At 49.3% G+C, this 18,968-nt stretch overlaps 1 protein-coding gene across 3 annotated transcripts; it reads right to left on the reverse strand.

Annotated features, from left to right (window-relative positions):
- Positions 1-3,447: 3,447 nt before the first annotated feature.
- Positions 3,448-12,037, reverse strand: Trim21 (tripartite motif containing 21). 3 transcript variants are annotated; one of them, XR_012910580.1, is made up of 8 exons: positions 11,948-12,037; positions 10,509-10,922; positions 10,081-10,176; positions 8,805-9,035; positions 7,192-7,214; positions 6,616-6,716; positions 4,663-6,335; positions 3,448-4,469 (listed from the first exon to the last, which is right to left on the reverse strand). XR_012910580.1 is itself a non-coding variant. In XM_075971716.1 (7 exons), the coding sequence occupies exons 2-7, from the start codon at positions 10,902-10,904 to the stop codon at positions 5,791-5,793; spliced, it is 1,392 nt and encodes a 463-aa protein (XP_075827831.1). In that variant the 5' UTR covers positions 10,905-10,922; positions 11,948-12,037; the 3' UTR covers positions 3,526-5,790. The 3 variants fall into 3 exon arrangements, 2 of the variants coding, with proteins under 2 accessions (XP_075827831.1, XP_075827832.1); XM_075971716.1 differs by having other exon boundaries at positions 3,526-6,335; XM_075971717.1 differs by lacking the exon at positions 11,948-12,037 and adding an exon at positions 11,632-11,924 and having other exon boundaries at positions 3,526-6,335.
- Between the last annotated feature and the right edge of the window lie 6,931 nt (positions 12,038-18,968).

The raw sequence follows: 18,968 nt of genomic DNA on the forward strand, positions 1-18,968 counted from the left end.
CTCCAATGTCCGCACCGAATTCTCAGGCAGCCTTATCAGAGGACTCAAAATGCATTCCCCACAGGCCCAACTGGGTGCACACATGGCTGCGGCCCCTTGTTCGGAGGGCCCTACAGACTGAAAGGCCTGGGTAGGACTGTGGGATCTTTAACTCCAGGGCAGGGCCCACAGCAGCTACCAGACATTCCCTTCCACTGAAAGAATCCCAGGGCAGAAGCCTAAGTCCAAAAAAGGACAGGAGGAGTGCTGTAGGAGGAGGGGAGGAGTCCTATAGGAGGAGGAGGGGAGAAGTGCTGTAGGAGGAGGGGAGGAGTGCTGTAGGAGGAGGGGAGGAGGAGTGCTGTAGGAGGAGGAGGGGAGGAGTGCTGTAGGAGGAGTGCTGTAGGAGGAGGGGAGGAGTGTTGTAGGAGGAGGAGGGGAGGAGTGCTGTAGGAGGAGGAGGGGAGGAGTGCTGTAGGAGGAGGAGGGGAGGAGTGCTGTAGGAGGAGGAGGGGAGGAGTGCTGTAGGAGGAGGGGAGGAGTGCTGTAGGAGGAGGGGAGGAGTGCTGTAGGCTGAGGGGAGGAGTGCTGTAGGAGGAGGAGGGGAGGAGTGCTGTAGGAGGAGGAGGGGAGGAGTGCTGTAGGAGGAGGGGAGGAGGAGTGCTGTAGGAGGAGGAGGGGAGGAGTGCTGTAGGAGGAGTGCTGTAGGAGGAGGGGAGGAGTGCTGTAGGCAGAGGGGAGGAGTGCTGTAGGAGGAGGGGAGGAGTGCTGTAGGAGGAGGGGAGGAGGAGTGCTGTAGGAGGAGGAGGGGAGGAGTGCTGTAGGAGGAGGAGGGGAGGAATGCTGTAGGAGGAGTGCTGTAGGAGGAGGGGAGGAGTGCTGTAGGCAGAGGGGAGGAGTGCTGTAGGAGGAGGGGAGGAGGAGTGCTGTAGGAGGAGGAGGGGAAGAGTGCTGTAGGAGGAGTGCTGTAGGAGGAGGGGAGGAGTGCTGTAGGAGGAGGAGGGGAGGAGTGCTGTAGGAGGAGGGGAGGAGTGCTGTAGGCTGAGGGGAGGAGTGCTGTAGGAGGAGGAGAGGAGGAGTGCTGTAGGAGGAGGGGAGGAGTGCTGTAGGAGGAGGGGAGGAGTGCTGTAGGAGGAGGAGGGGAGGAGTGCTGTAGGAGGAGGAGTGCTGTAGGAGGAGGAGTGCTGTATGAGGAGGGGAGGAGTGCTGTAGGAGGAGGAGGGGTGGAGTGCTGTAGGAGGAGGAAGGGAGGAGTGCTGTAGGAGGAGGAGGGGAGGAGTGCTGTAGGAGGAGGAGGGGTGGAGTGCTGTAGGAGGAGGAAGGGAGGAGTGCTGTAGGAGGAGGAGGAAAGGAGTGCTGTAGGAGGAGGAGGGGAGGAGTGCTGTAGGAGGAAGGGAGGAGTGCTGTAGGAGGAGGAGGGGAGGAGTCCTGTAGGAGGAGGGGAGGAGTGCTGTAGGAGGAGGAGGGGAGGAGTGCTGTAGGAGCAGTGCTGTAGGAGGAGGGGAGGAGTGCTGTAGGAGGGGAGGAGGAGTGCTGTAGGAGGAGGGGAGGAGTGCTGTAGGAGGAGGGGAGGAGTGCTGTAGAAGGAGGAGGGGAGGAGTGCTGTAGGAGGAGGGGAGGAGGAGTGCTGTTGGAGGAGAGGAGGAGTGCTGTAGGAGGATTGCTGTAGGAGGAGGGGAGGAATGCTGTAGGAGGAGGAGGGGAGGAGTGCTGTAGGAGGAGGAGAGGAGTGCTGTAGGAGGAGGAGGGGAGGAGTGCTGTAGGAGGAGTGGAGGAGTGCTGTAGGAGGAGGGGAGGAGTGCTGTAGGAGGAGGGGAGGAGTGCTGTAGGAGGAGGGGAGGAGTGCTGTAGGAGGAGGGGAGGAGTGCTGTAGGAGGAGGGGAGGAGGAGTGCTGTAGAAGGAGGGGAGGAGAAGTGCTGTAGGAGGAGGAGGGGAGGAGTGCTGTAGGAGGAGGAGGGGAGGAGTGCTGTAGGAGGAGGGGAGGAGTGCTGTAGGAGGAGGGGAGGAGTGCTGTAGGAGGAGGGGAGGAGGAGTGCTGTAGGAGGAGGAGGGGATGAGTGCTGTAGGAGGAGTGCTGTAGGAGGAGGGGAGAAGTGCTGTAGGCTGAGGGGAGGAGTGCTGTAGGAGGAGGAGGGGAGGAGTGCTGTAGGAGGAGGGGAGGAGTGCTGTAGGAGGAAGGGAGGAGTGCTGTAGGAGGAGGAGTGCTGTAGGAGGAGGAGGGGAGGAGTGCTGTAGGAGGAGGGGAGGAGTGCTGTCGGAGGAGGAGGGGAGGAGTGCTGTAGGAGGAGGAGGGGAGGAGTGCTGTAGGAGGAGGGGAGGAGTGCTGTAGGAGGAGGGGAGGAGTGCTGTAGGAGGAGCAGAGGAGTGCTGTAGGAGGAGGGGAGGAGTGCTGTAGGAGGAGGGGAGGAGTGCTGTAGGAGGAGGAGGGGAGGAGTGTTGTAGGAGGAGGAGGGGAGGAGTGCTGTAGGAGGAGGAGGGGAGGAGTGTTGTAGGAGGAGGAGGGGAGGAGTGCTGTAGGAGGAGGAGGGGAGGAGTGCTGTAGGAGGAGGAGGGGAGGAGTGCTGTAGGAGGAGGAGGGGAGAAGTGCTGTAGGAGGAGGGGAGGAGTGCTGTAGGAGGAGGAGGGGAGGAGTGCTGTAGGAGGAGGAGGGGAGGAGTGTTGTAGGAGGAGGAAGGGAGGAGTGCTGTAGGAGGAGGAGTGCTGTAGGAGGAGGGGAGGAGTGCTGTAGGAGGAGGAGGGGAGGAGTGCTGTAGGAGGAGGAGGGGAGGAGTGCTGTAGGAGGAGGAGGGGAGGAGTGTTGTAGGAGGAGGAGGGGAGGAGTGCTGTAGGAGGAGGAGGGGAGGAGTGCTGTAGGAGGAGGAGGGGAGAAGTGCTGTAGGAGGAGGGGAGGAGTGCTGTAGGAGGAGGAGGGGAGGAGTGCTGTAGGAGGAGGAGGGGAGGAGTGCTGTAGGAGGAGGGGAGGAGTGCTGTAGGAGGAGGAGGGGAGGAGTGCTGTTGAGGAGGAGAGGAGGAGTGGAAGAGTGCTGTCGGAGGAGAATGTGAGCCAAGCACAGACACCTAAGTGTAATAATGAAACTCACTATATGCTGACAAAAATTTATGAAAAAATTTAAAATATTGATTGATATTCTGAAACACAGAACATATTATAAATAATCTTAGGGCTTTTATTTATTAAAACATTCTTTGGCAAACTTCATACTAGCTCAAAGTTCACTGTTTACATCCCACCACTGATGTCACACCTGCATGTGGTCCACAAAAGCCACCTTTTTGATCAAACAGTGTGACCAGCACTCACAAAGTGAGACCCATGGTCAGCTTCTTCGTTCCTGGATAGAGAAGCCACCGCTCTGCCATAGGTCAAGGTTTACCTCTAAGTTACTGAGAAAGGAGGCGGCTTCTGCAAAGTGTACTTCTAAGACAAACAAAACCACAAGTGAATTTTTTTCTTTTTTTAAAAATTTATTTATTTATTAAAGATTTCTGCGTCCTCCCCGCCACTGCCTCCCATTTCCCTCCCCCTCCCCCGATCAAGTCCCCCTCCTTCATCAGCTCGAAGAGCAATCAGGGTTCCCTGTCCTGTGGGAAGTCCAAGGACCACCCACCTCCATCCAGGTCTAATAAGGTGAGCATCCAAACTGCCTAGGCTCCCCCAAAGCAAGTACGTGCAGTAGGATCAGAAACCCATTCTTGAGTTCTCAGTAGTCCTCATCGTCCGCTATGTTTAGCAAGTCCAGTTTTATCCCCTGCTTTTTCAGACCCAGTCCAGCTGGCCTTAGTGGGTTCCTGATAGAACATCCCCATTGTCTCAGTGTGTGGGTGCACCCCTCGCGGTCTTGAGTTCCTTGCTCGTGCTCTCTCTCCTTCTGCTCCTGATATGGACCTTGAGATTTCAGTCCAGTGTCCAATGTGGGTCTCTGTCTCTGTCTCCTTTCATCGCCCGATGAAGGTTAATATTCAGGAGGATGCCTATATGTTTGTCTTTGCGTTCATCTTCTTATTTAGCTTCTCTAGGATCACGAATTATAGGCTCAATATCCTTTATTTATGGCTAGAAACCAAATATGAGTGAGTACATCCCATGTTCCTCTTTTCTAGCAGTTACTTTAATGATTCTTTCAGCTTTCTGAGGTAAGCTGTTGTAGGCAGTAAGCTTTGGTACTCTGACCTGTTGCACCAACGGGGTACTTTCATCCTAGCTGTCTTCACACACACACACACACAGACACACACACAGAGACACACACACACACAGACACAGACACAGACACACATACAGACACACACACACAGACACACACACAGACACAGACACACAGACACAGACACACATACAGACACACACACACACAGACACACACACAGACACACACACAGACACACACACAGACACACACACAGACACACACACACAGACACACACACACAGACACACACACAGACACACACACACAGACACACACACACACAGACACACACAGACACACTCACACACACACACAGACACACACACACAGACACACAGACACGCACACACAGACACACACAGACACACAGACACGCACACACAGACACACACACAGACACACACACAGAGACACACACACACAGACACACACACAGACACACAGAGACACACACAGAGACACACACACAGACACACACACACAGACACACACACAGACACACACACACACACACACACACACAGACACACACACAGACACACACACAGACACACACACACAGACACACACACACACACAGACACACACACACCCGGTTAACCTTTGATCGTTGAAGTTCTGGGCTGAGCTGGGTCTCCATGACGCTGCATTGCTACAGCAGGGAGGTTTCTTCGGGTTGAGCCGCAGCAACAAGGGAGCAGCTGCGGTTTCTTGACTCTGGCAGCCGTTGGGTCACAGTTGTTTCCATCCACACTGTACAGAAAATCTTCTGGAACTACTGACTGAATTAGACACAGCCCTCAATTCTCTTTATCATACATTTATCCATCCTTCATTTTATCTTGTTACAGTATTTTTGAAGCTCTGGATATATTCGTGTTCTAGTTCAGGTACTCGTCTCAGTGTCTACCTAGACTTCGGTCATCACTGGGGACACGAGTACACTGTCACGGCTACAGTCAGCTTCACTATTTTATTCTGACTTTGGTTTGTCACACGGGATATTCCTGACCTAGTCTACAGATGAAGTGTGTTGGCATTCCGGGGCGGTGGAAGAAACAAACAAACAAACAAACAAAATAAAAAAAAAAACCTCTGGTAGCAAAAAACCCCAATCCAAACTAAAAGATGTACAATGTTAAATACACATATTTGGGCTTCTCCAACAAGAACTGAGGCACAGTTTCTTAGGACGCCTTTTGGCAAGCCATGGACGATACAGGAATAGATAGGTAAGTGGCCCAAGTTAATAGCAAACAAACAGAGAAAAGAAAACAAAAGAAGTCACACGAAGGAGACAGAAATGTGGTCTTGTCTGGGTTAGAAGAGTTCGGGTCCACTGTGAGGGGTCGGTCTTACTGGCGGGAGTCCTTAAGGAACCTACGGTAGGAATAGTGATGTTGAATATTCCATTGCTCCAGCCAACGCCTTCATTCTGGAGCTCTGGCTCCTCTAGAGATGAGGGTGTGAGATGGTTCCACTGGATGGGCAAAAAAAGGCAGAGTGCATGGCAGAACACCAACAGGAAGTAACAGTCTCTGGGAACTGCCTTCAGTAGTCGTGACAGGGAGGAGGGAACAGCATCCACAAAGTGTGGTCAGCAGGCACCGAGTCCAACCATCACATCTTCAGTGGACAGAGCTTCAGAGGGGCTGAGTTTCCCCCACCATCATTGAAACTGACATTGAAAAAGGGCCGCAGGGGTCCGGCAAAGTCACACTCCGCGAAGGTGTAGATGAGGGAGCCGTGGTCAGTGATGTTATAGAAGGAGACAATCCCAGTCTCATAGTCTACAAAGACTCCAACTTGGCACGGAGGCACCTGCAGGTGGAGAGTGGTTTGGGGGATGGTGCCAGCCTCGTAGTTGTCTTTGTTCCACAGCCAAATGGTCCAGAAGCCGTTCTCAGGACTGAGTGAAAACAGCCCCTTCCTCTGCACAGACTCTCGGCAAACCCCCAGATCCCAGGCCTCCTTTCCGGTCACGTCTACCTCCCAGTAAATCTTCCCAGAGGTGAATCTCTGGGCACCTAGCACCATGGGGTAATTATCGAATCTCTCCTCATTTTCAGGCACATTCTGACGGGTCTCTCCAAGCCTCACTTGTCTCCTGTCCTTTGGGATGACGAGCCATGGGTTGGCTGTGTTACGGTCTAGAGTGATATGGACTGCGGAAAGAAGGTGATAGGTCATAGGTAAGCCCTGGTGGGGCCAGCAACTCTGCCTGTAGTGAGGGGATTCATGTGAACTCAAAGGGGAGGAGTGACCCTGAACCTCACTATGTGAGGAAAGACCCACAGCAATCCTGGCTCTTCCTCCGATGGGTGAGAAGACCTTACCTGTGTGTCTTTGCTCCACCTGGCTTTTCCACATGCTACCATCCTGTGCTCCCCATGACCCTCATTGTCCCCTTACGTAGGAGCCCACAGTTCCTAGAAGTCACCTCACCCCAACATGTCCTCAGCATCTTCTTCCGCCCTGGCACATGGCATGCATTTGTCAGGTCCGGGGAGGTAACATCTAACGTGTCCAGGTTCAAGGATCCACTCCTAGGGGAAAAGAAGAGTTTGAGAATCGTACTTGGCACTCCTGTCTTCTACCCCGGGCCCTAACGACATTCATCATGGACACCTCTGATAATTAAATTCAATACAAATTGACAAATACTCATGCATTCGATGTCCACGTGAAAGGAAAGAAACAAATTCAGAGTTCCACGTTCTAGGACACTCAAGGAAACCCCCATTCCTTCCCGAAGCCAGAGGTCACCACTAAGTCTGTTCTACACACTTCTGCAGGCAGCGATCTAGGAGGCTGGGTTCTTCCGTGAAGAACCTGGAGTTCCCAGCACAATCAGATTGCCTCCCTGCCTTTTTTCTTTTTGGTTTGTTTGTGGAGGACTTTAATGTATAAAGATGATATAGTCTAACCACATTGAAAACTCATCAGCTGAGATGTCCTTTCGAGGCCAGAGAACATTTCAGACAGGACCAGGTCTCTGAGAACAGGGCTGCCTCTCCTTACCTTTCTAGGACAATCCTCACCTCCTGAGGAGAGAAGAGACATAGAGTTAATTCTGGAGTTTCTGATCGCTCACTGAGACCTAACTCCCCAGGCACATGCTCTGCACCGTTCCCTTGAACCACAGGGGATTCCTCTGACTCTTAGCAGAGAGGACAAGTGACTGCTCATAGACTATCTAGGATCCAACACGGCTGTAGTTAGGATACAGCCAGGGATTTAAAGACTGATAGAGAAAACAAGGGCTAGGTTCTTGGAGGAGGGGGATTGACCATGGAGATGGAAGAAGAGGAAAATAAATAGCAAAACCCAACTGAAGCCCAGAGGCAGTTTCAGGGAGAGAATGAAAGGCTGAGGTAGGATATCCAGAAAAGCTCCTTGCCATTTATGGGCTTGAGGAGTTCGGGGAGGAAGGGTCAGCTGGTTGGAAGCTTTGTCCTGTGCTGTGGCTAATCCTCTGCCATATTTAGAGGGAGCTTAGGTGGGAATATTCGTTCCCAGAGAGTGACAGCCACAATGTTGGAACTGACAGGCTCCTAGGCTCAGTCAACAGGCACTAGGGAGCCCAGTTCAGTGATGGGCAAGAAAAAGCCTCCCACGTCAAACCAATATGACCAGCTTTCCTGAACAAACCCCAGAGAAATGTCTGTTTGCATCTGACTGAAGGCACAGTGATGGAAGAGGGAGAAAGGCCATCTACTCCACAGTGTTCCAACGTAGATGCAAGACGGCTGTGGAATCTACGTGATCCTAAGAGCAGTATGTACGCGTGTCATCTTAATCTCTGCCTCTTACTACTTAAACATTTAACTTGACTTTCTCACTGTGTGTCAAGCCTCTGCTCCTTGGTTTCCTCATCCATGGGATGGGATCACAGTACCACTTACCTCAGCCATAGTAAGCCGTCTGTGTGCTGTTTAGGACTCCACAGTTATCATTACGGGAAAAAATTAGAAAAAAAAATTGTAGCACCAATACATAATTTCTTAGTTAATGTGCTCTGGAAAAAAATTATTTTAAAGCTAACTTCATTTTGGGAAAAGAGTGAGTCCTATTTGCAGAAGCAGGACAAGCTAAAACGCAAGCAGGCAGCTCACAGAGAACACAAAGAATTAAAACGCAGCAGCTCGGACTAACGTTAGGTCACGCTCCTGTCCACCCTCCGTGGCTTCACAAACGAGAAGCTGAGTAGAGAAAGGAAAACCCATGACCTAACACTCTGGAGGGAAACGACACAGTTCAGTTTTATAAATTATATTCTTTAAAACATGGCTGCTTGTCTAAGCACCAGAATGGATTTTCTCATTTAATTCTTTTTGAAAAAAGAAACAAACCACTGGAGATACGCAGTACTACATCCCAGGGATGTGTGTTAGGGCGGTGCTCCAGTTCCCACACGCGGGCCACTGCAGCTTCCCAGGGATGTCTGTCTATTGCTTGCTACACGGAGCACTTTCTCCTGAAATGGAAGCCACTCCTGGGTACAAGGTTCAGGTATTTAAGAGTATCCCAAAGATTAAGATGGCATTTGCTTTTAGAGTGGTTCCAGATAGCTCTGGCTACTCCGGAGCTGGTGCGGGGGCAGGGGGTGGGGTAGGGTGGGGGTGGGGTCGTACCTGCAGTAGCTCCAGGTTAGAGCCCCGGCTCCTCCGCTCCAGCTCTGTGATCAGCTCCTGCAGGGCCTGATTCTTCTCAGCTAGCTCAATCTCCTTCTCCCCCAGGACTCTCAGGTGCTCCCGCTCATCCTTCTCCAGCTTCTGCAGCTGCCTCTGCTCCTCCTTGGCCAGCAAGTTATTCTGGTGTACAAACTCCGAATGAATCCTCGACTTCTGTATGTCCACGTTCCTCTGCGGTGGCAAGGCAAGGACAGGAGTTTTACATTTTTATTTTTAATGAAATTTCCTAGGCTTTGGTGGGGAGGCGTTTCTGTTCCCTGGTCACCTATCCCTCTGTTCAAGTCTAGGAATAGGCTCGAACGCACACACCCATACCATGCACAGAGCGCGTTCTCCAGCGCACACACGACCTCTGCAACTACCAGGGAAACAGCGCTGTAAGCGGCACACTGGGGCCCGAGCTGTAGTAAGTTACGGCATCACAATTTCTGGCACCAACATTTTTCAACATTTCTTCCAAAACCCAGCAACACCCATGTGAGTCCTTTTATCTATCTCAACAAGTCACGAAGAGTAAACAAACCTGTTCCCATTTCCAGTAATGCACTGTTCCCAAGCTCTGGGGCACAACAATGGCCCCCCGGGAAGGGGAGGGTCACCTCTCCCACCCCAGGATGACCTCTTTGCCGCCACAGTTGATTCGGTTTTAGCTAATCCCACTTCCTCTTTTGGGATCTGTGATTGCTGTGAGCCCTTGCTTTTTTTTTGTCAGTTTCAAATGTATCCCATTTTCTACCAGCAAATTACCAACGTGACAAGCTTTAATTCCTTATCAGACTTTGAACTAATAACCTGGTCGCCACTAAGCAGCCGCTGAATCAGGTGGGCGTCCTACATCAGACTCACATAGATCTCTTCGAGCTGTTCCCCCCAGCCAGCCTTTGTCTAAAGGGCACAGCTGGGCTACTCTCCTCTCAGGATACCTCAGACCCAGAAACTATAGCATTGATTCTGTTATCCACTGAGACAGGTCAGAAGGAACAGAGTGGCCTTCTTATACTTTCTCCAGTAATTCTTGATCTTTGTGCCAGATTGGGGGAAATCTTATCTGATTTCAAGTTTCTTCCTCTCTCCCTCCCTTCCTTAAATTCTTCTCTATCCAGGGATATTGTGTGGAAGGTTCTTGGGGAGTGACCCAGCCCTTGGAGAGGCACAGTTATGGTTAATGCTCTCTTGAGGTCAAGACCTGGGACCCAGCCCATCCTTGGCCTCTTGCCTTCCAGTCTGTTCTCTGCTTTGCAAGATCCATTTCCAGCTTCTCGGCCAATTCTTTCCCTTTCCTCAGTTTTTCTAAAGCCATGTGGAGCTTCTCCTGCAGAAAAAGGCAGCAGGTTAGTCACCAGCTAGAGACATGGAGGAGGGGGATGGGAAGACTTTGGGGGAAAACCTAGTATGTCTTACAAAACAGAGCTACATTGACAGGGGGATGGGGTCTGGGTCATTACATCTCTAGTTCACCAGGAAGCCAAAACACATGATCCGTGTAGTGGACTCATGGTAGCCTCAGCTCCTGAGAAATAAGCTTGTGTTTGATGTGTAAGTTCCTCTCAGTGAACAAAGAAAATAACCACCGTTCTGGGGAACAAAGCATCCTTCCTAGGCCATCTTTTTATACCCACGTGTATCTCTGTGCTTGGGCCTCACCTGGTACACCTGAGCGGCCTCTTCGATAGGGACCTTGGTGTGGTCACGGTGTTTCCCAGACTGGGCACACACCCAGCAAAGGGCCTGCCCATCTTCCTCACAGAACACGTGAAGCTTCTCTCCATGCTTTCTGCAGCAGTCTTCCGGGCTGCCCTTCTTGGCATCCTGGGCTGTTTTTTTAAGGTTTTCTATCATGTTGGCTATATGTCGATTGGGCCTGAGGTTTTTGAGCAGAAAGCGTTGCCGGCACTCGGGACATGAACTGCCTCCATTTTTCCCAACCTCAGAAATGCATTCCTTGCAAAAGCTATGGCCACATTCGATGCTCACTGGCTCCGCCATGGGGTCCAGGCAGATGGCACAGGTGACGTCCTCCCACATCCTTTCCACAGACATTTCTGAGGCTGTAGAATTCTGAGGAGTGCAGAGAGGGGGAGAGATAAAATGAAAGTTTGCAAGACAAAAGCAAAAGCAAGACAAAACTAAAACTCCCCAAAATAATGCAACGAAAAACGCGTGGGAGAATGACATGGAAGGGAGAAACGAAAGAAGGCAAGAATATCAACCTGGTAACAGCAGCCTCTCCTCCATAGTCAGGCAGAAGGGGAAACTGAGTCTCCAGGAGAGACACAGAAAATTGGCGGTGATAATGCTGTTACCACAAATCCACCTTCATCACATCCATCCCTGCTAACCGTCAGGGTCTAGACTTCTCCCATACACTTTCTCATCTCACACCTCCGCGTGCAGAGAAGTTAACCACAGCTATTTCCCGTACGCCATATTTACCAGGGACCAGCCACATTCCAGCTGGGTGCACATGCTTATGTTAGTCTTCATTGATCCTGACTATAAGCACAGAAGTCGGGAATTCCACAGTTATTCATTACACAAGGCAGAGTGGTTGAATATGAGGGGCTGCGTATGTGGTAAGAAAACAACTGATAGGCTAGACCATACAGCGTGTGTGCCATTAGCTCCCCTACAGGCTCATGCATGTGTGCTTCAAGATGTGCATTCGTTAGCACACCAGCTAAGAGCACATTCCCAGCCGCGAGGGTTGCATTGTATGTATGTATGTATGTATGCATGTATGTATGTATGTATGTATGTATGCACTTACCTCCAGCAAGGCTTCTCAAGGGCTGGGGGTTTACCTGAGCTCCCCTCTGGGCTAGGTCACAGCCTGCTTCTCCCACCTTTACCAGCACCCTGCCTCTCGGCTCAGGCACCACTCACCAGGGCCCTTCCAGGCCACCGGAAAGTCACTTTCAGAGCCCAGCCCCCACGGCAGGGCTGGAACTAGAGAACTCTGCAGAAGAGAAGCAGCAGGCGGGCCCGCAGGTTGGGGTGGGAGACTCTGGTGGGAGGGGGCTCCCCGAATCTGGGGCGGAGGAGAGAGCCGTCCCACGTGGGCCGGGGATCCCAGCCTCACTCACCTTACCAGGATCCTCAGCATTGGCCACTGCTCTCAGCTTCGCTGCACAAGCCGGATCCCTAAATTTCACTTTCAGTTTCCTCTCAGAGGCCTGTCTAGAAGGAAGAGGGTGGAGCAAGGGGAGGGCGGAGACTGGGCGGGGACTACGAGGAAAGAGGTCAGAGGTGCTAGAAGCCACAGTCAGCCAAGGGTCAGGCGGAGGAAACTCAGTCCTGCATTCTCTCTGAGGCCAACTCGTCTCATTTCCCAGCACGTAACCTACAGGATACCGATCTGTTGTCTCGGACCCTGGTCTTCAGGTCACATCTGGGAGAAGAGATCTGGATGGAGAGGAATGAATCGCCATCTGCTTGCTACTCCCGGGAATGGATTCCTTCCCACAAGACTGGAAGTTCTTTAAAATCTGGGGTTTGAAAGATCCCGCCACTTTTTTATTACCATATATTAATTGTACAGTGTACTGTAATTAAGTTCATTTCCTCTTGCTCTATCTTCCGATTTTTCTCCCCTCTTCTCACATAGTCTGGGGTGAAAAATTGATTCCTTATGATGTTAAGGTAGGTGTTGTCCCAGTGAAAGGAGTTGGGATTTGTGGGCATCGAATGCATTTATAACACGTTAAAAAAAAATCGGTTGATTTTTTTCTTAATATTTTTTATATTTAGAAAACATAAAAGCATCTCATGTTTTGAAATTTTTAGTCCTATTTAGGAGAGATTTCTCAGGTGACATATACTGTCTAGATTGTGCTGCTGTAGTGAGATTTGATTCCAGGAACACAAACAGCCCCAGCAAGCAGAATGAAAAACAGAGTCAGGCAAAGTGACGAAGAGAGCTGTAGACCTCAGAGGATGACATCTCCACACCCCTGAAGACCTGTGTTTCCTGCAGTCATCAGGCCAGAAAAGAACCTTATCCCCAGATAAGGCAAAGAGTCGGTGTCTATTTTGCTATATAACAGTAGAAGGCGCTCTGTTTCTGTTTGCAGGCTGGATTGACACACCCACCCTAGGGTTCTGTTGGTAAGTGTGCACACAGGTTGACTAATACAATAGGTGTAGATAGCTGCCTCAACTCCCACGTTGATAAATGTTTGAAGATCCAAACTATCACTCATTCCAAATTTTCTTCACCCACAGATAGTACTTTTATATTCCAGTCCTGTTCCGCCCCTCCCCCACTTAAAATGACCCACGTCTTTATTTGGGAAGGCATAATGCCATTGACACACAGTCCAGCATATTGGCTGTTTAGTGAACCGAGGAGGAGTATTTTGGGTTTTGATCGTAGTCTCCACCGAGACTGCTTTAATGTGTGTCAGTAGCCAAAGTTGTGCCTGGTGGTAGGGATAAGTCCACTCTGGCTAGGACAGGAAGGACATCCTCTGTCTAGTTCTAACTTAGTGACCTAAGAGGCTCCAAAGACATGGAGGTAGAAGCAGGACCAGTCGGGAAGAGGAAGGGCTCACCAGGGGTGGGAGAGGCGCAAGAGTGGGCAAGAGAGGGTCGCTCATTTTAACTGTGCATCAGAATTAGCCTCATAAATGAGGTGTTTGCTGGTTTCTGTGCCTGCAATAAAATACCACGGATTGAGTAATTCATAAAAACTGGTTTCTTTTTTATGGTTGTGGAGGGCGGGAAGTCTGAGATACGGCCACAGCAGGCTTGCCACCCCATACCTGCTCTCCTCTTAAGATGGGGCCTTCTCTTTGGATCTGGATTCTAAGCTACAGCTTCGTTTCTTGTTGTAATCATCGTCAGCGTCGTCAGCATCATCGTCGCCATCATCTTCGTATATGAATTTCATGCATACGCAGACATCTAGATCACAGCAGATGGGCTTCCAAATTGGCGTCACACCTGTGCTCTCGGCAGGTCTGCTGGCCGCCTGTCCTAGCTGATGATGCACATCCCGGTTTCCTTAGAGAAGCCCCATTATTAGGACTCGCTAGATCTAAAACAGTTTCCTGGTTACAGGTAATGCTTTGGAAATAGCTTAGTGGTGCAGGTTTAAAAATGGCAACACTTAGCAGACATAAAAAGAAAAACATATGCAGGCATATTACTTTGTTAGAAGAATTCCACTCGTTTAATGTAAATAATATCACTAGAATACTGCTCAGATTTTCCTAGGCACAGCAAAAAAGAAGGCTAAAAGTTAGTGTTATACATAATGGCAGCATTCCACTTCCTCCAGGAATCCCCAGCTTCTTCCTTCTACTTCCCTCAGGAAGTGATGGGATCTCCAATCTTTTTTAAAAAATATTTATTTATTATGTATACATTATTCTGTCTGTGTGTATGTCTGCAGGCCAGAAGAAAGCACCAGACCTCATTACAGATGGTTGTGAGCCACCATGTGGTTGCTGGGAGTTGAACTCAGAACCTTTGGAAGAGCAGGCAATGCTCTTAACCACTGAGCCATCTCTCCAGCCCCCCGGGATCTCCAATCTTAAGACCATGTTATGGATCAAATGCTGTAAGCAAATGCACAGACTGCAAGATTAATTTTGGTTGTAAGTTGGCTGGCTTGAGGTGCTGGCTGGAGAACTGGTCTCTCTCTTTGAATGAGTTTGATACAGTTCCCACCCCCCCAAAATAGTAAAACTCTTCCACAGCTTTGACCATGGGGAGGGCGAGGTTAATATGTGTGTTGGAATAGAGGAGGCTTGATGGGCCACCAAAGCCAGCTTTTAATAACTAATGGGGAAGTCAAAAGAGCATGTGTAAAGTTTACAAGTCCTTTCCCAAGAGCCCCATGTATTATAATTTATTTAGGTTTTAAAGGACTCAAGTGTGTGTGTGTGTGTGTGTGTGTGTGTGTAAAAATGGTAGCGGAGTAGGGGAGGAACTGGGGGAAAGGGAATGGGGAATAGGGAATACAGTTGATCAAAACACAGTATATGCATGTATGAAATTCTCAAATAGTAAAAAAGAAAAAATTCTACATGAAAGGTTTGTATTTTAAAAGAGAATGTGCAGTCATTGTATAAAGTAAACGATCTGAAATAAACTAGATTAATGAGTGTTGGAAAAACGAGATTTATTTTACGTGTGTGTGTTTATGTGTGCATGTGTGCAAGTGCCCATGGAGGCCAGACGGCGATGCTGGATACTCAGGAGCTGGGCTTATTAGGCAGCTGTGTTGCCTGATGTGAGTGCTGAGGACCAAAATCCGGTCCTCTGGAAGAGTAGGAAGAAGCACTGTACACGGTCTCCCAGCCACATACATCCTAATCTAATCACAGTAAAGATTCTGTAGAGCAATCATCACCTCCAATATACAAACAAAGACTAAAGATCAAGGAAGTCACTTGTTCACAATCACATATTTGGTGACAGACCCAGAAATAAACAGCCCAGAAGTTTTCTACTACATCAAGCTAGGCAAATGGTCACCAAGGGCTTTTCTGGGAATGAGAGAAAGCTTGCTTCTGGAGTGTCTTTACCTTCCAACACTGTCATTTCCAAGCGCCACCTTGGGGTTAAGCAGAAAAAGTTTTCATCCTCTCTCCCAAGTTTCCCAGGCCTAAGGCACTGGTGTGTGTTTCTGGCTAGCCTAATTCCTCTTTGGAAGAATTTGGCAAGATCACACTGATGCTCTCTAGATATAGGCATTCTTCAAGGTCTCTTCCACAGGACAGAGTATGCCCAATCTCTAGGTACCTTCTTGCTCCCCACCTGCCTCCATCTGTCACAGGAGTTCATGGGGCTGGGTCTTCAGGAAACATAGCCACTCTGTATGAGTTGTCTTGAGCGCCCTCCTGGTGCTCCTAAGAAAACTCATCAGGTATTAAAACAGTTGCCTGGTGCTTCCACACCAAGTCTCAGAGCTGCCTGTCCCAGAGCTCAGGGACCTCAACAAGGTGAGCTGAGTAAATCTCTTGGATTTGCGTTTGGTTCCCAGCAGACCTGTTATGTCTCCACTTCCAACAGGAAGATTATAAAGCACTGGCCTTTATGGGCAGAGCAAGAGATGCTTCTTACTAACAGAGGAACGGATGAGAGGAGACACGGGCTCCGGAGCTGTGGTGAGTGAATGGATGAGCTGCCGGGACTGGGCGGAGGGACGGGGCACCAGAGCCTGTACCGTCTGCCTGTGCCATCATTTCCGCTACTGAGCAGCACCGTAGCCATCTACAGCAGCCGCCTTCCCTCTGGGTCAGTTGTCCCTGAGACGTGAGAGTGCCCGGATGAAGGCTTTCCCTGATCTCTTAGCATGAGGGACTTGGGTCTGTGAGGCTCTCTCTAGGGCTCGAACCAAGGACTAGCACGAGAAGATGGGCACCTCAGGATGAAGGGTAACACTGTTCTTCAATTCTCCACTAACTGTTCCAATCTGGGAAGAGCTATAGGTCTTCCTCGTGACGCGTGTAGTGGCTGCTTCAGGCACAGGCAGAACCTGAAGTGTTCTACAGCTCGTTCTGTGGGGCAAAGTTAGCTGCAGCATGGGATCAGCTGCCTTGCTAAACCTCCATCTAAGTGGCGATTTCTGACTAGTTTGAGGAAGGCAGTTGACAGTCTCTCTTCTGCTAAGCTAACTCGGTTTGAGGAGGCATTAACCGTGTGACGCTGGTCCTGTTAACACTTACTAGAGCAGTAAGTGTTACTTCATGACTTCTGGATGATCTCATAGACCTTCACTGCCCCTCAAGGATAGATGCGCTTGTGTTATTTCTTGTTCACAAACAGGCAATTTAGAACAAAGAGGTATCAGAGCATGCCCAATGCTCACTGGTGGCAAGTAGCAATGCTAGGATTCAAACCCAGACTTTATGGATCTAAAGCACAGACTTTTAATGTTTTTAGATTAGTTTAGTTTATTATGTGTGTGAGTGTTTTGCCTGCATGTCTGTATACACACTACATGTACTCTCAAAGGGTCATTATCTATCGTGTGGCGTGGGGAAGCCAGCCTGGGCCCTCTGCATGAGCAACAAGAGCTCTCAATGTCAGATCCATTTCTTCAGCCCCTAGAGTGTGCACCTTTAATCCTGTGCTGCCTGCCTAGAATGTAATATATATTACATGCCTGCATGCTCCATGCTACTAACATTGCCCAAGGAAGTTAAAGGGTTTTAACGTTCTCAGTGAGCTCAGGTGTCCTTAGGCTTACCCGTGTTAATCCTGGAGGAGGAGCCCAGTGGCCTGCTATGAAATAGTCATGGTGCTTGTGATTTACATAAAAGCCTTTGTGTCAATCACTGTTCGTCTCTCTTCCCTCCCTCCCTCCCTCCCTCCCTCCCTCCCTCCCTCCCTCCCTCCTTCCTTCCTTCCTTCCTTCCTTCCTTCCATCATTTCTTCTATGTGTCTATAGCTATTATATCTTGATACTAAATATATTCTGGACTTATTGTAGACGGTAACCTCACCAGTTAAATGTAAGATTTTAGTTGCTCTTTGTTTTAAAGCAAAGGCAATACTCATACGATTAGATTTTGAAGATCAACTATTTAAAACATCGGAAGAGATTTAATACAAGTCAGAATAACAACAAGAGAAGGATCTGATTTATTTGAAACAAAGATTTTTTTCCTATAAAGATCAGGAGTGTGTAAACAAAAAGTTTTACAAGAGTCTCCAGTTTCCATTCTTTTCTCTTAACCTCATTGCAACTCCGCTGACAGCATCAGACCCAAGTTTGTTATTAGTTTTGACTCCGAGGATCCCAGTTTGAAGGGGTGTAGGGAAGGAGGTGTGGAGAGCATGTCACCTCTTCGCCCACCCTGCACTCATCCTCTCTACCACATACACAGTGAAAACTTCAGCCAATCGGAAAGCCACGGAGGTGGAGGAGTGTGAGCTGTTTGGTGACCCTGCAAACAGTTCATAACTTCCTTGTCACGGGTGCCTGGCATAGGCATGTGTATCCCAAGCTTATTTCTGAGCAGTGTAATTTTAGCCCTCATGTTAGCTGAGGCACATCCTACTCATGGCTTGAGGAAACTTGAGTTTCTGGCTCATGCCAATCTCTGCTAGGCTTAGGATTCGGCACTGTGATCTGTTTTTCTGTGTCTTCCCTTTAGGCCCTAGGACTCAGATGGCAAAGCCAGAGACTTAAACCCTCACATTCCCTTGAGTGTTGGTGACTGATGCTTGGTTGCCATAGAAATCTTCTTTGATTAGCAAAACAAAATAGACTTTATACTAATCACAACCTTCTGGGACCTGGATAGGTAAAATGATGGAAGGACAGAGAATCTAATTTAATTTTTTCCATGCCCAGAATTGACTGTGTTTCTGACTTTTCTCTATCTTCCCAACCTGTGCATCATTTATCTATTTTATCTCGTCCTCAGCCCTGTCTACCCCCTGCTCCCTCTACATCTAGTTTGGCTAAGTGTCTTGGTCCCTCTCAGGAGATTCCTGCTTTGAGAATGTTCTTCCTCAGCCATAACTCCATATCTGATCCACAGGGTTTACACACAGGAGCTTGTGAGCTCCTTTTGGTTTAGGGTGTAGAAATATGAGAATTCTCAAGGACTGGTGACTGGGACACTGAAGGGGTCATGGAGGAGGCAGGGGTGCTAGATGAACAGCACTCTCAAGTATGTACCTTCCTGTCACCTCTTTGGGGACAGTATTTCCAGCACTAATCATGTTAGTAGGCCCAACAGATAATAGAAGAAGCAATCATAACGTGGTGCCAAGAGCCTCTGGGATCAGGCTGCCTCGAATTCTATTCTGGCCATTCACTTCTTCACTTCATGGTCTTAGGCAAGTCATCAAATTACTTGGTGTCTCAGTTTTCCCTTGTGAAAATGGGAGGATAATTTTATTCTCATAATATAGCAAACCCCTATAATAAGTAGGGAATTTATATTATTATTATTATTATTGAGATTGGAGCTCATTGTATAGCCTAGACTGGCCTCAAGCCCACAATCTTCTTATCCCAACCCCTCCTATGTACTGGCATTGCAGGTGTGCTTCACCACTGCGATAGGTATGAAGTATGTGTGTGGTAGCCATGTCAGTGCTCATGTACCAAGCACTGTTTCAAGTCACACACACACACACACA

This window comes from Microtus pennsylvanicus, chromosome 5 (genome assembly GCF_037038515.1).
Source record: "Microtus pennsylvanicus isolate mMicPen1 chromosome 5, mMicPen1.hap1, whole genome shotgun sequence".
NCBI lineage: Eukaryota > Metazoa > Chordata > Mammalia > Rodentia > Cricetidae > Microtus > Microtus pennsylvanicus.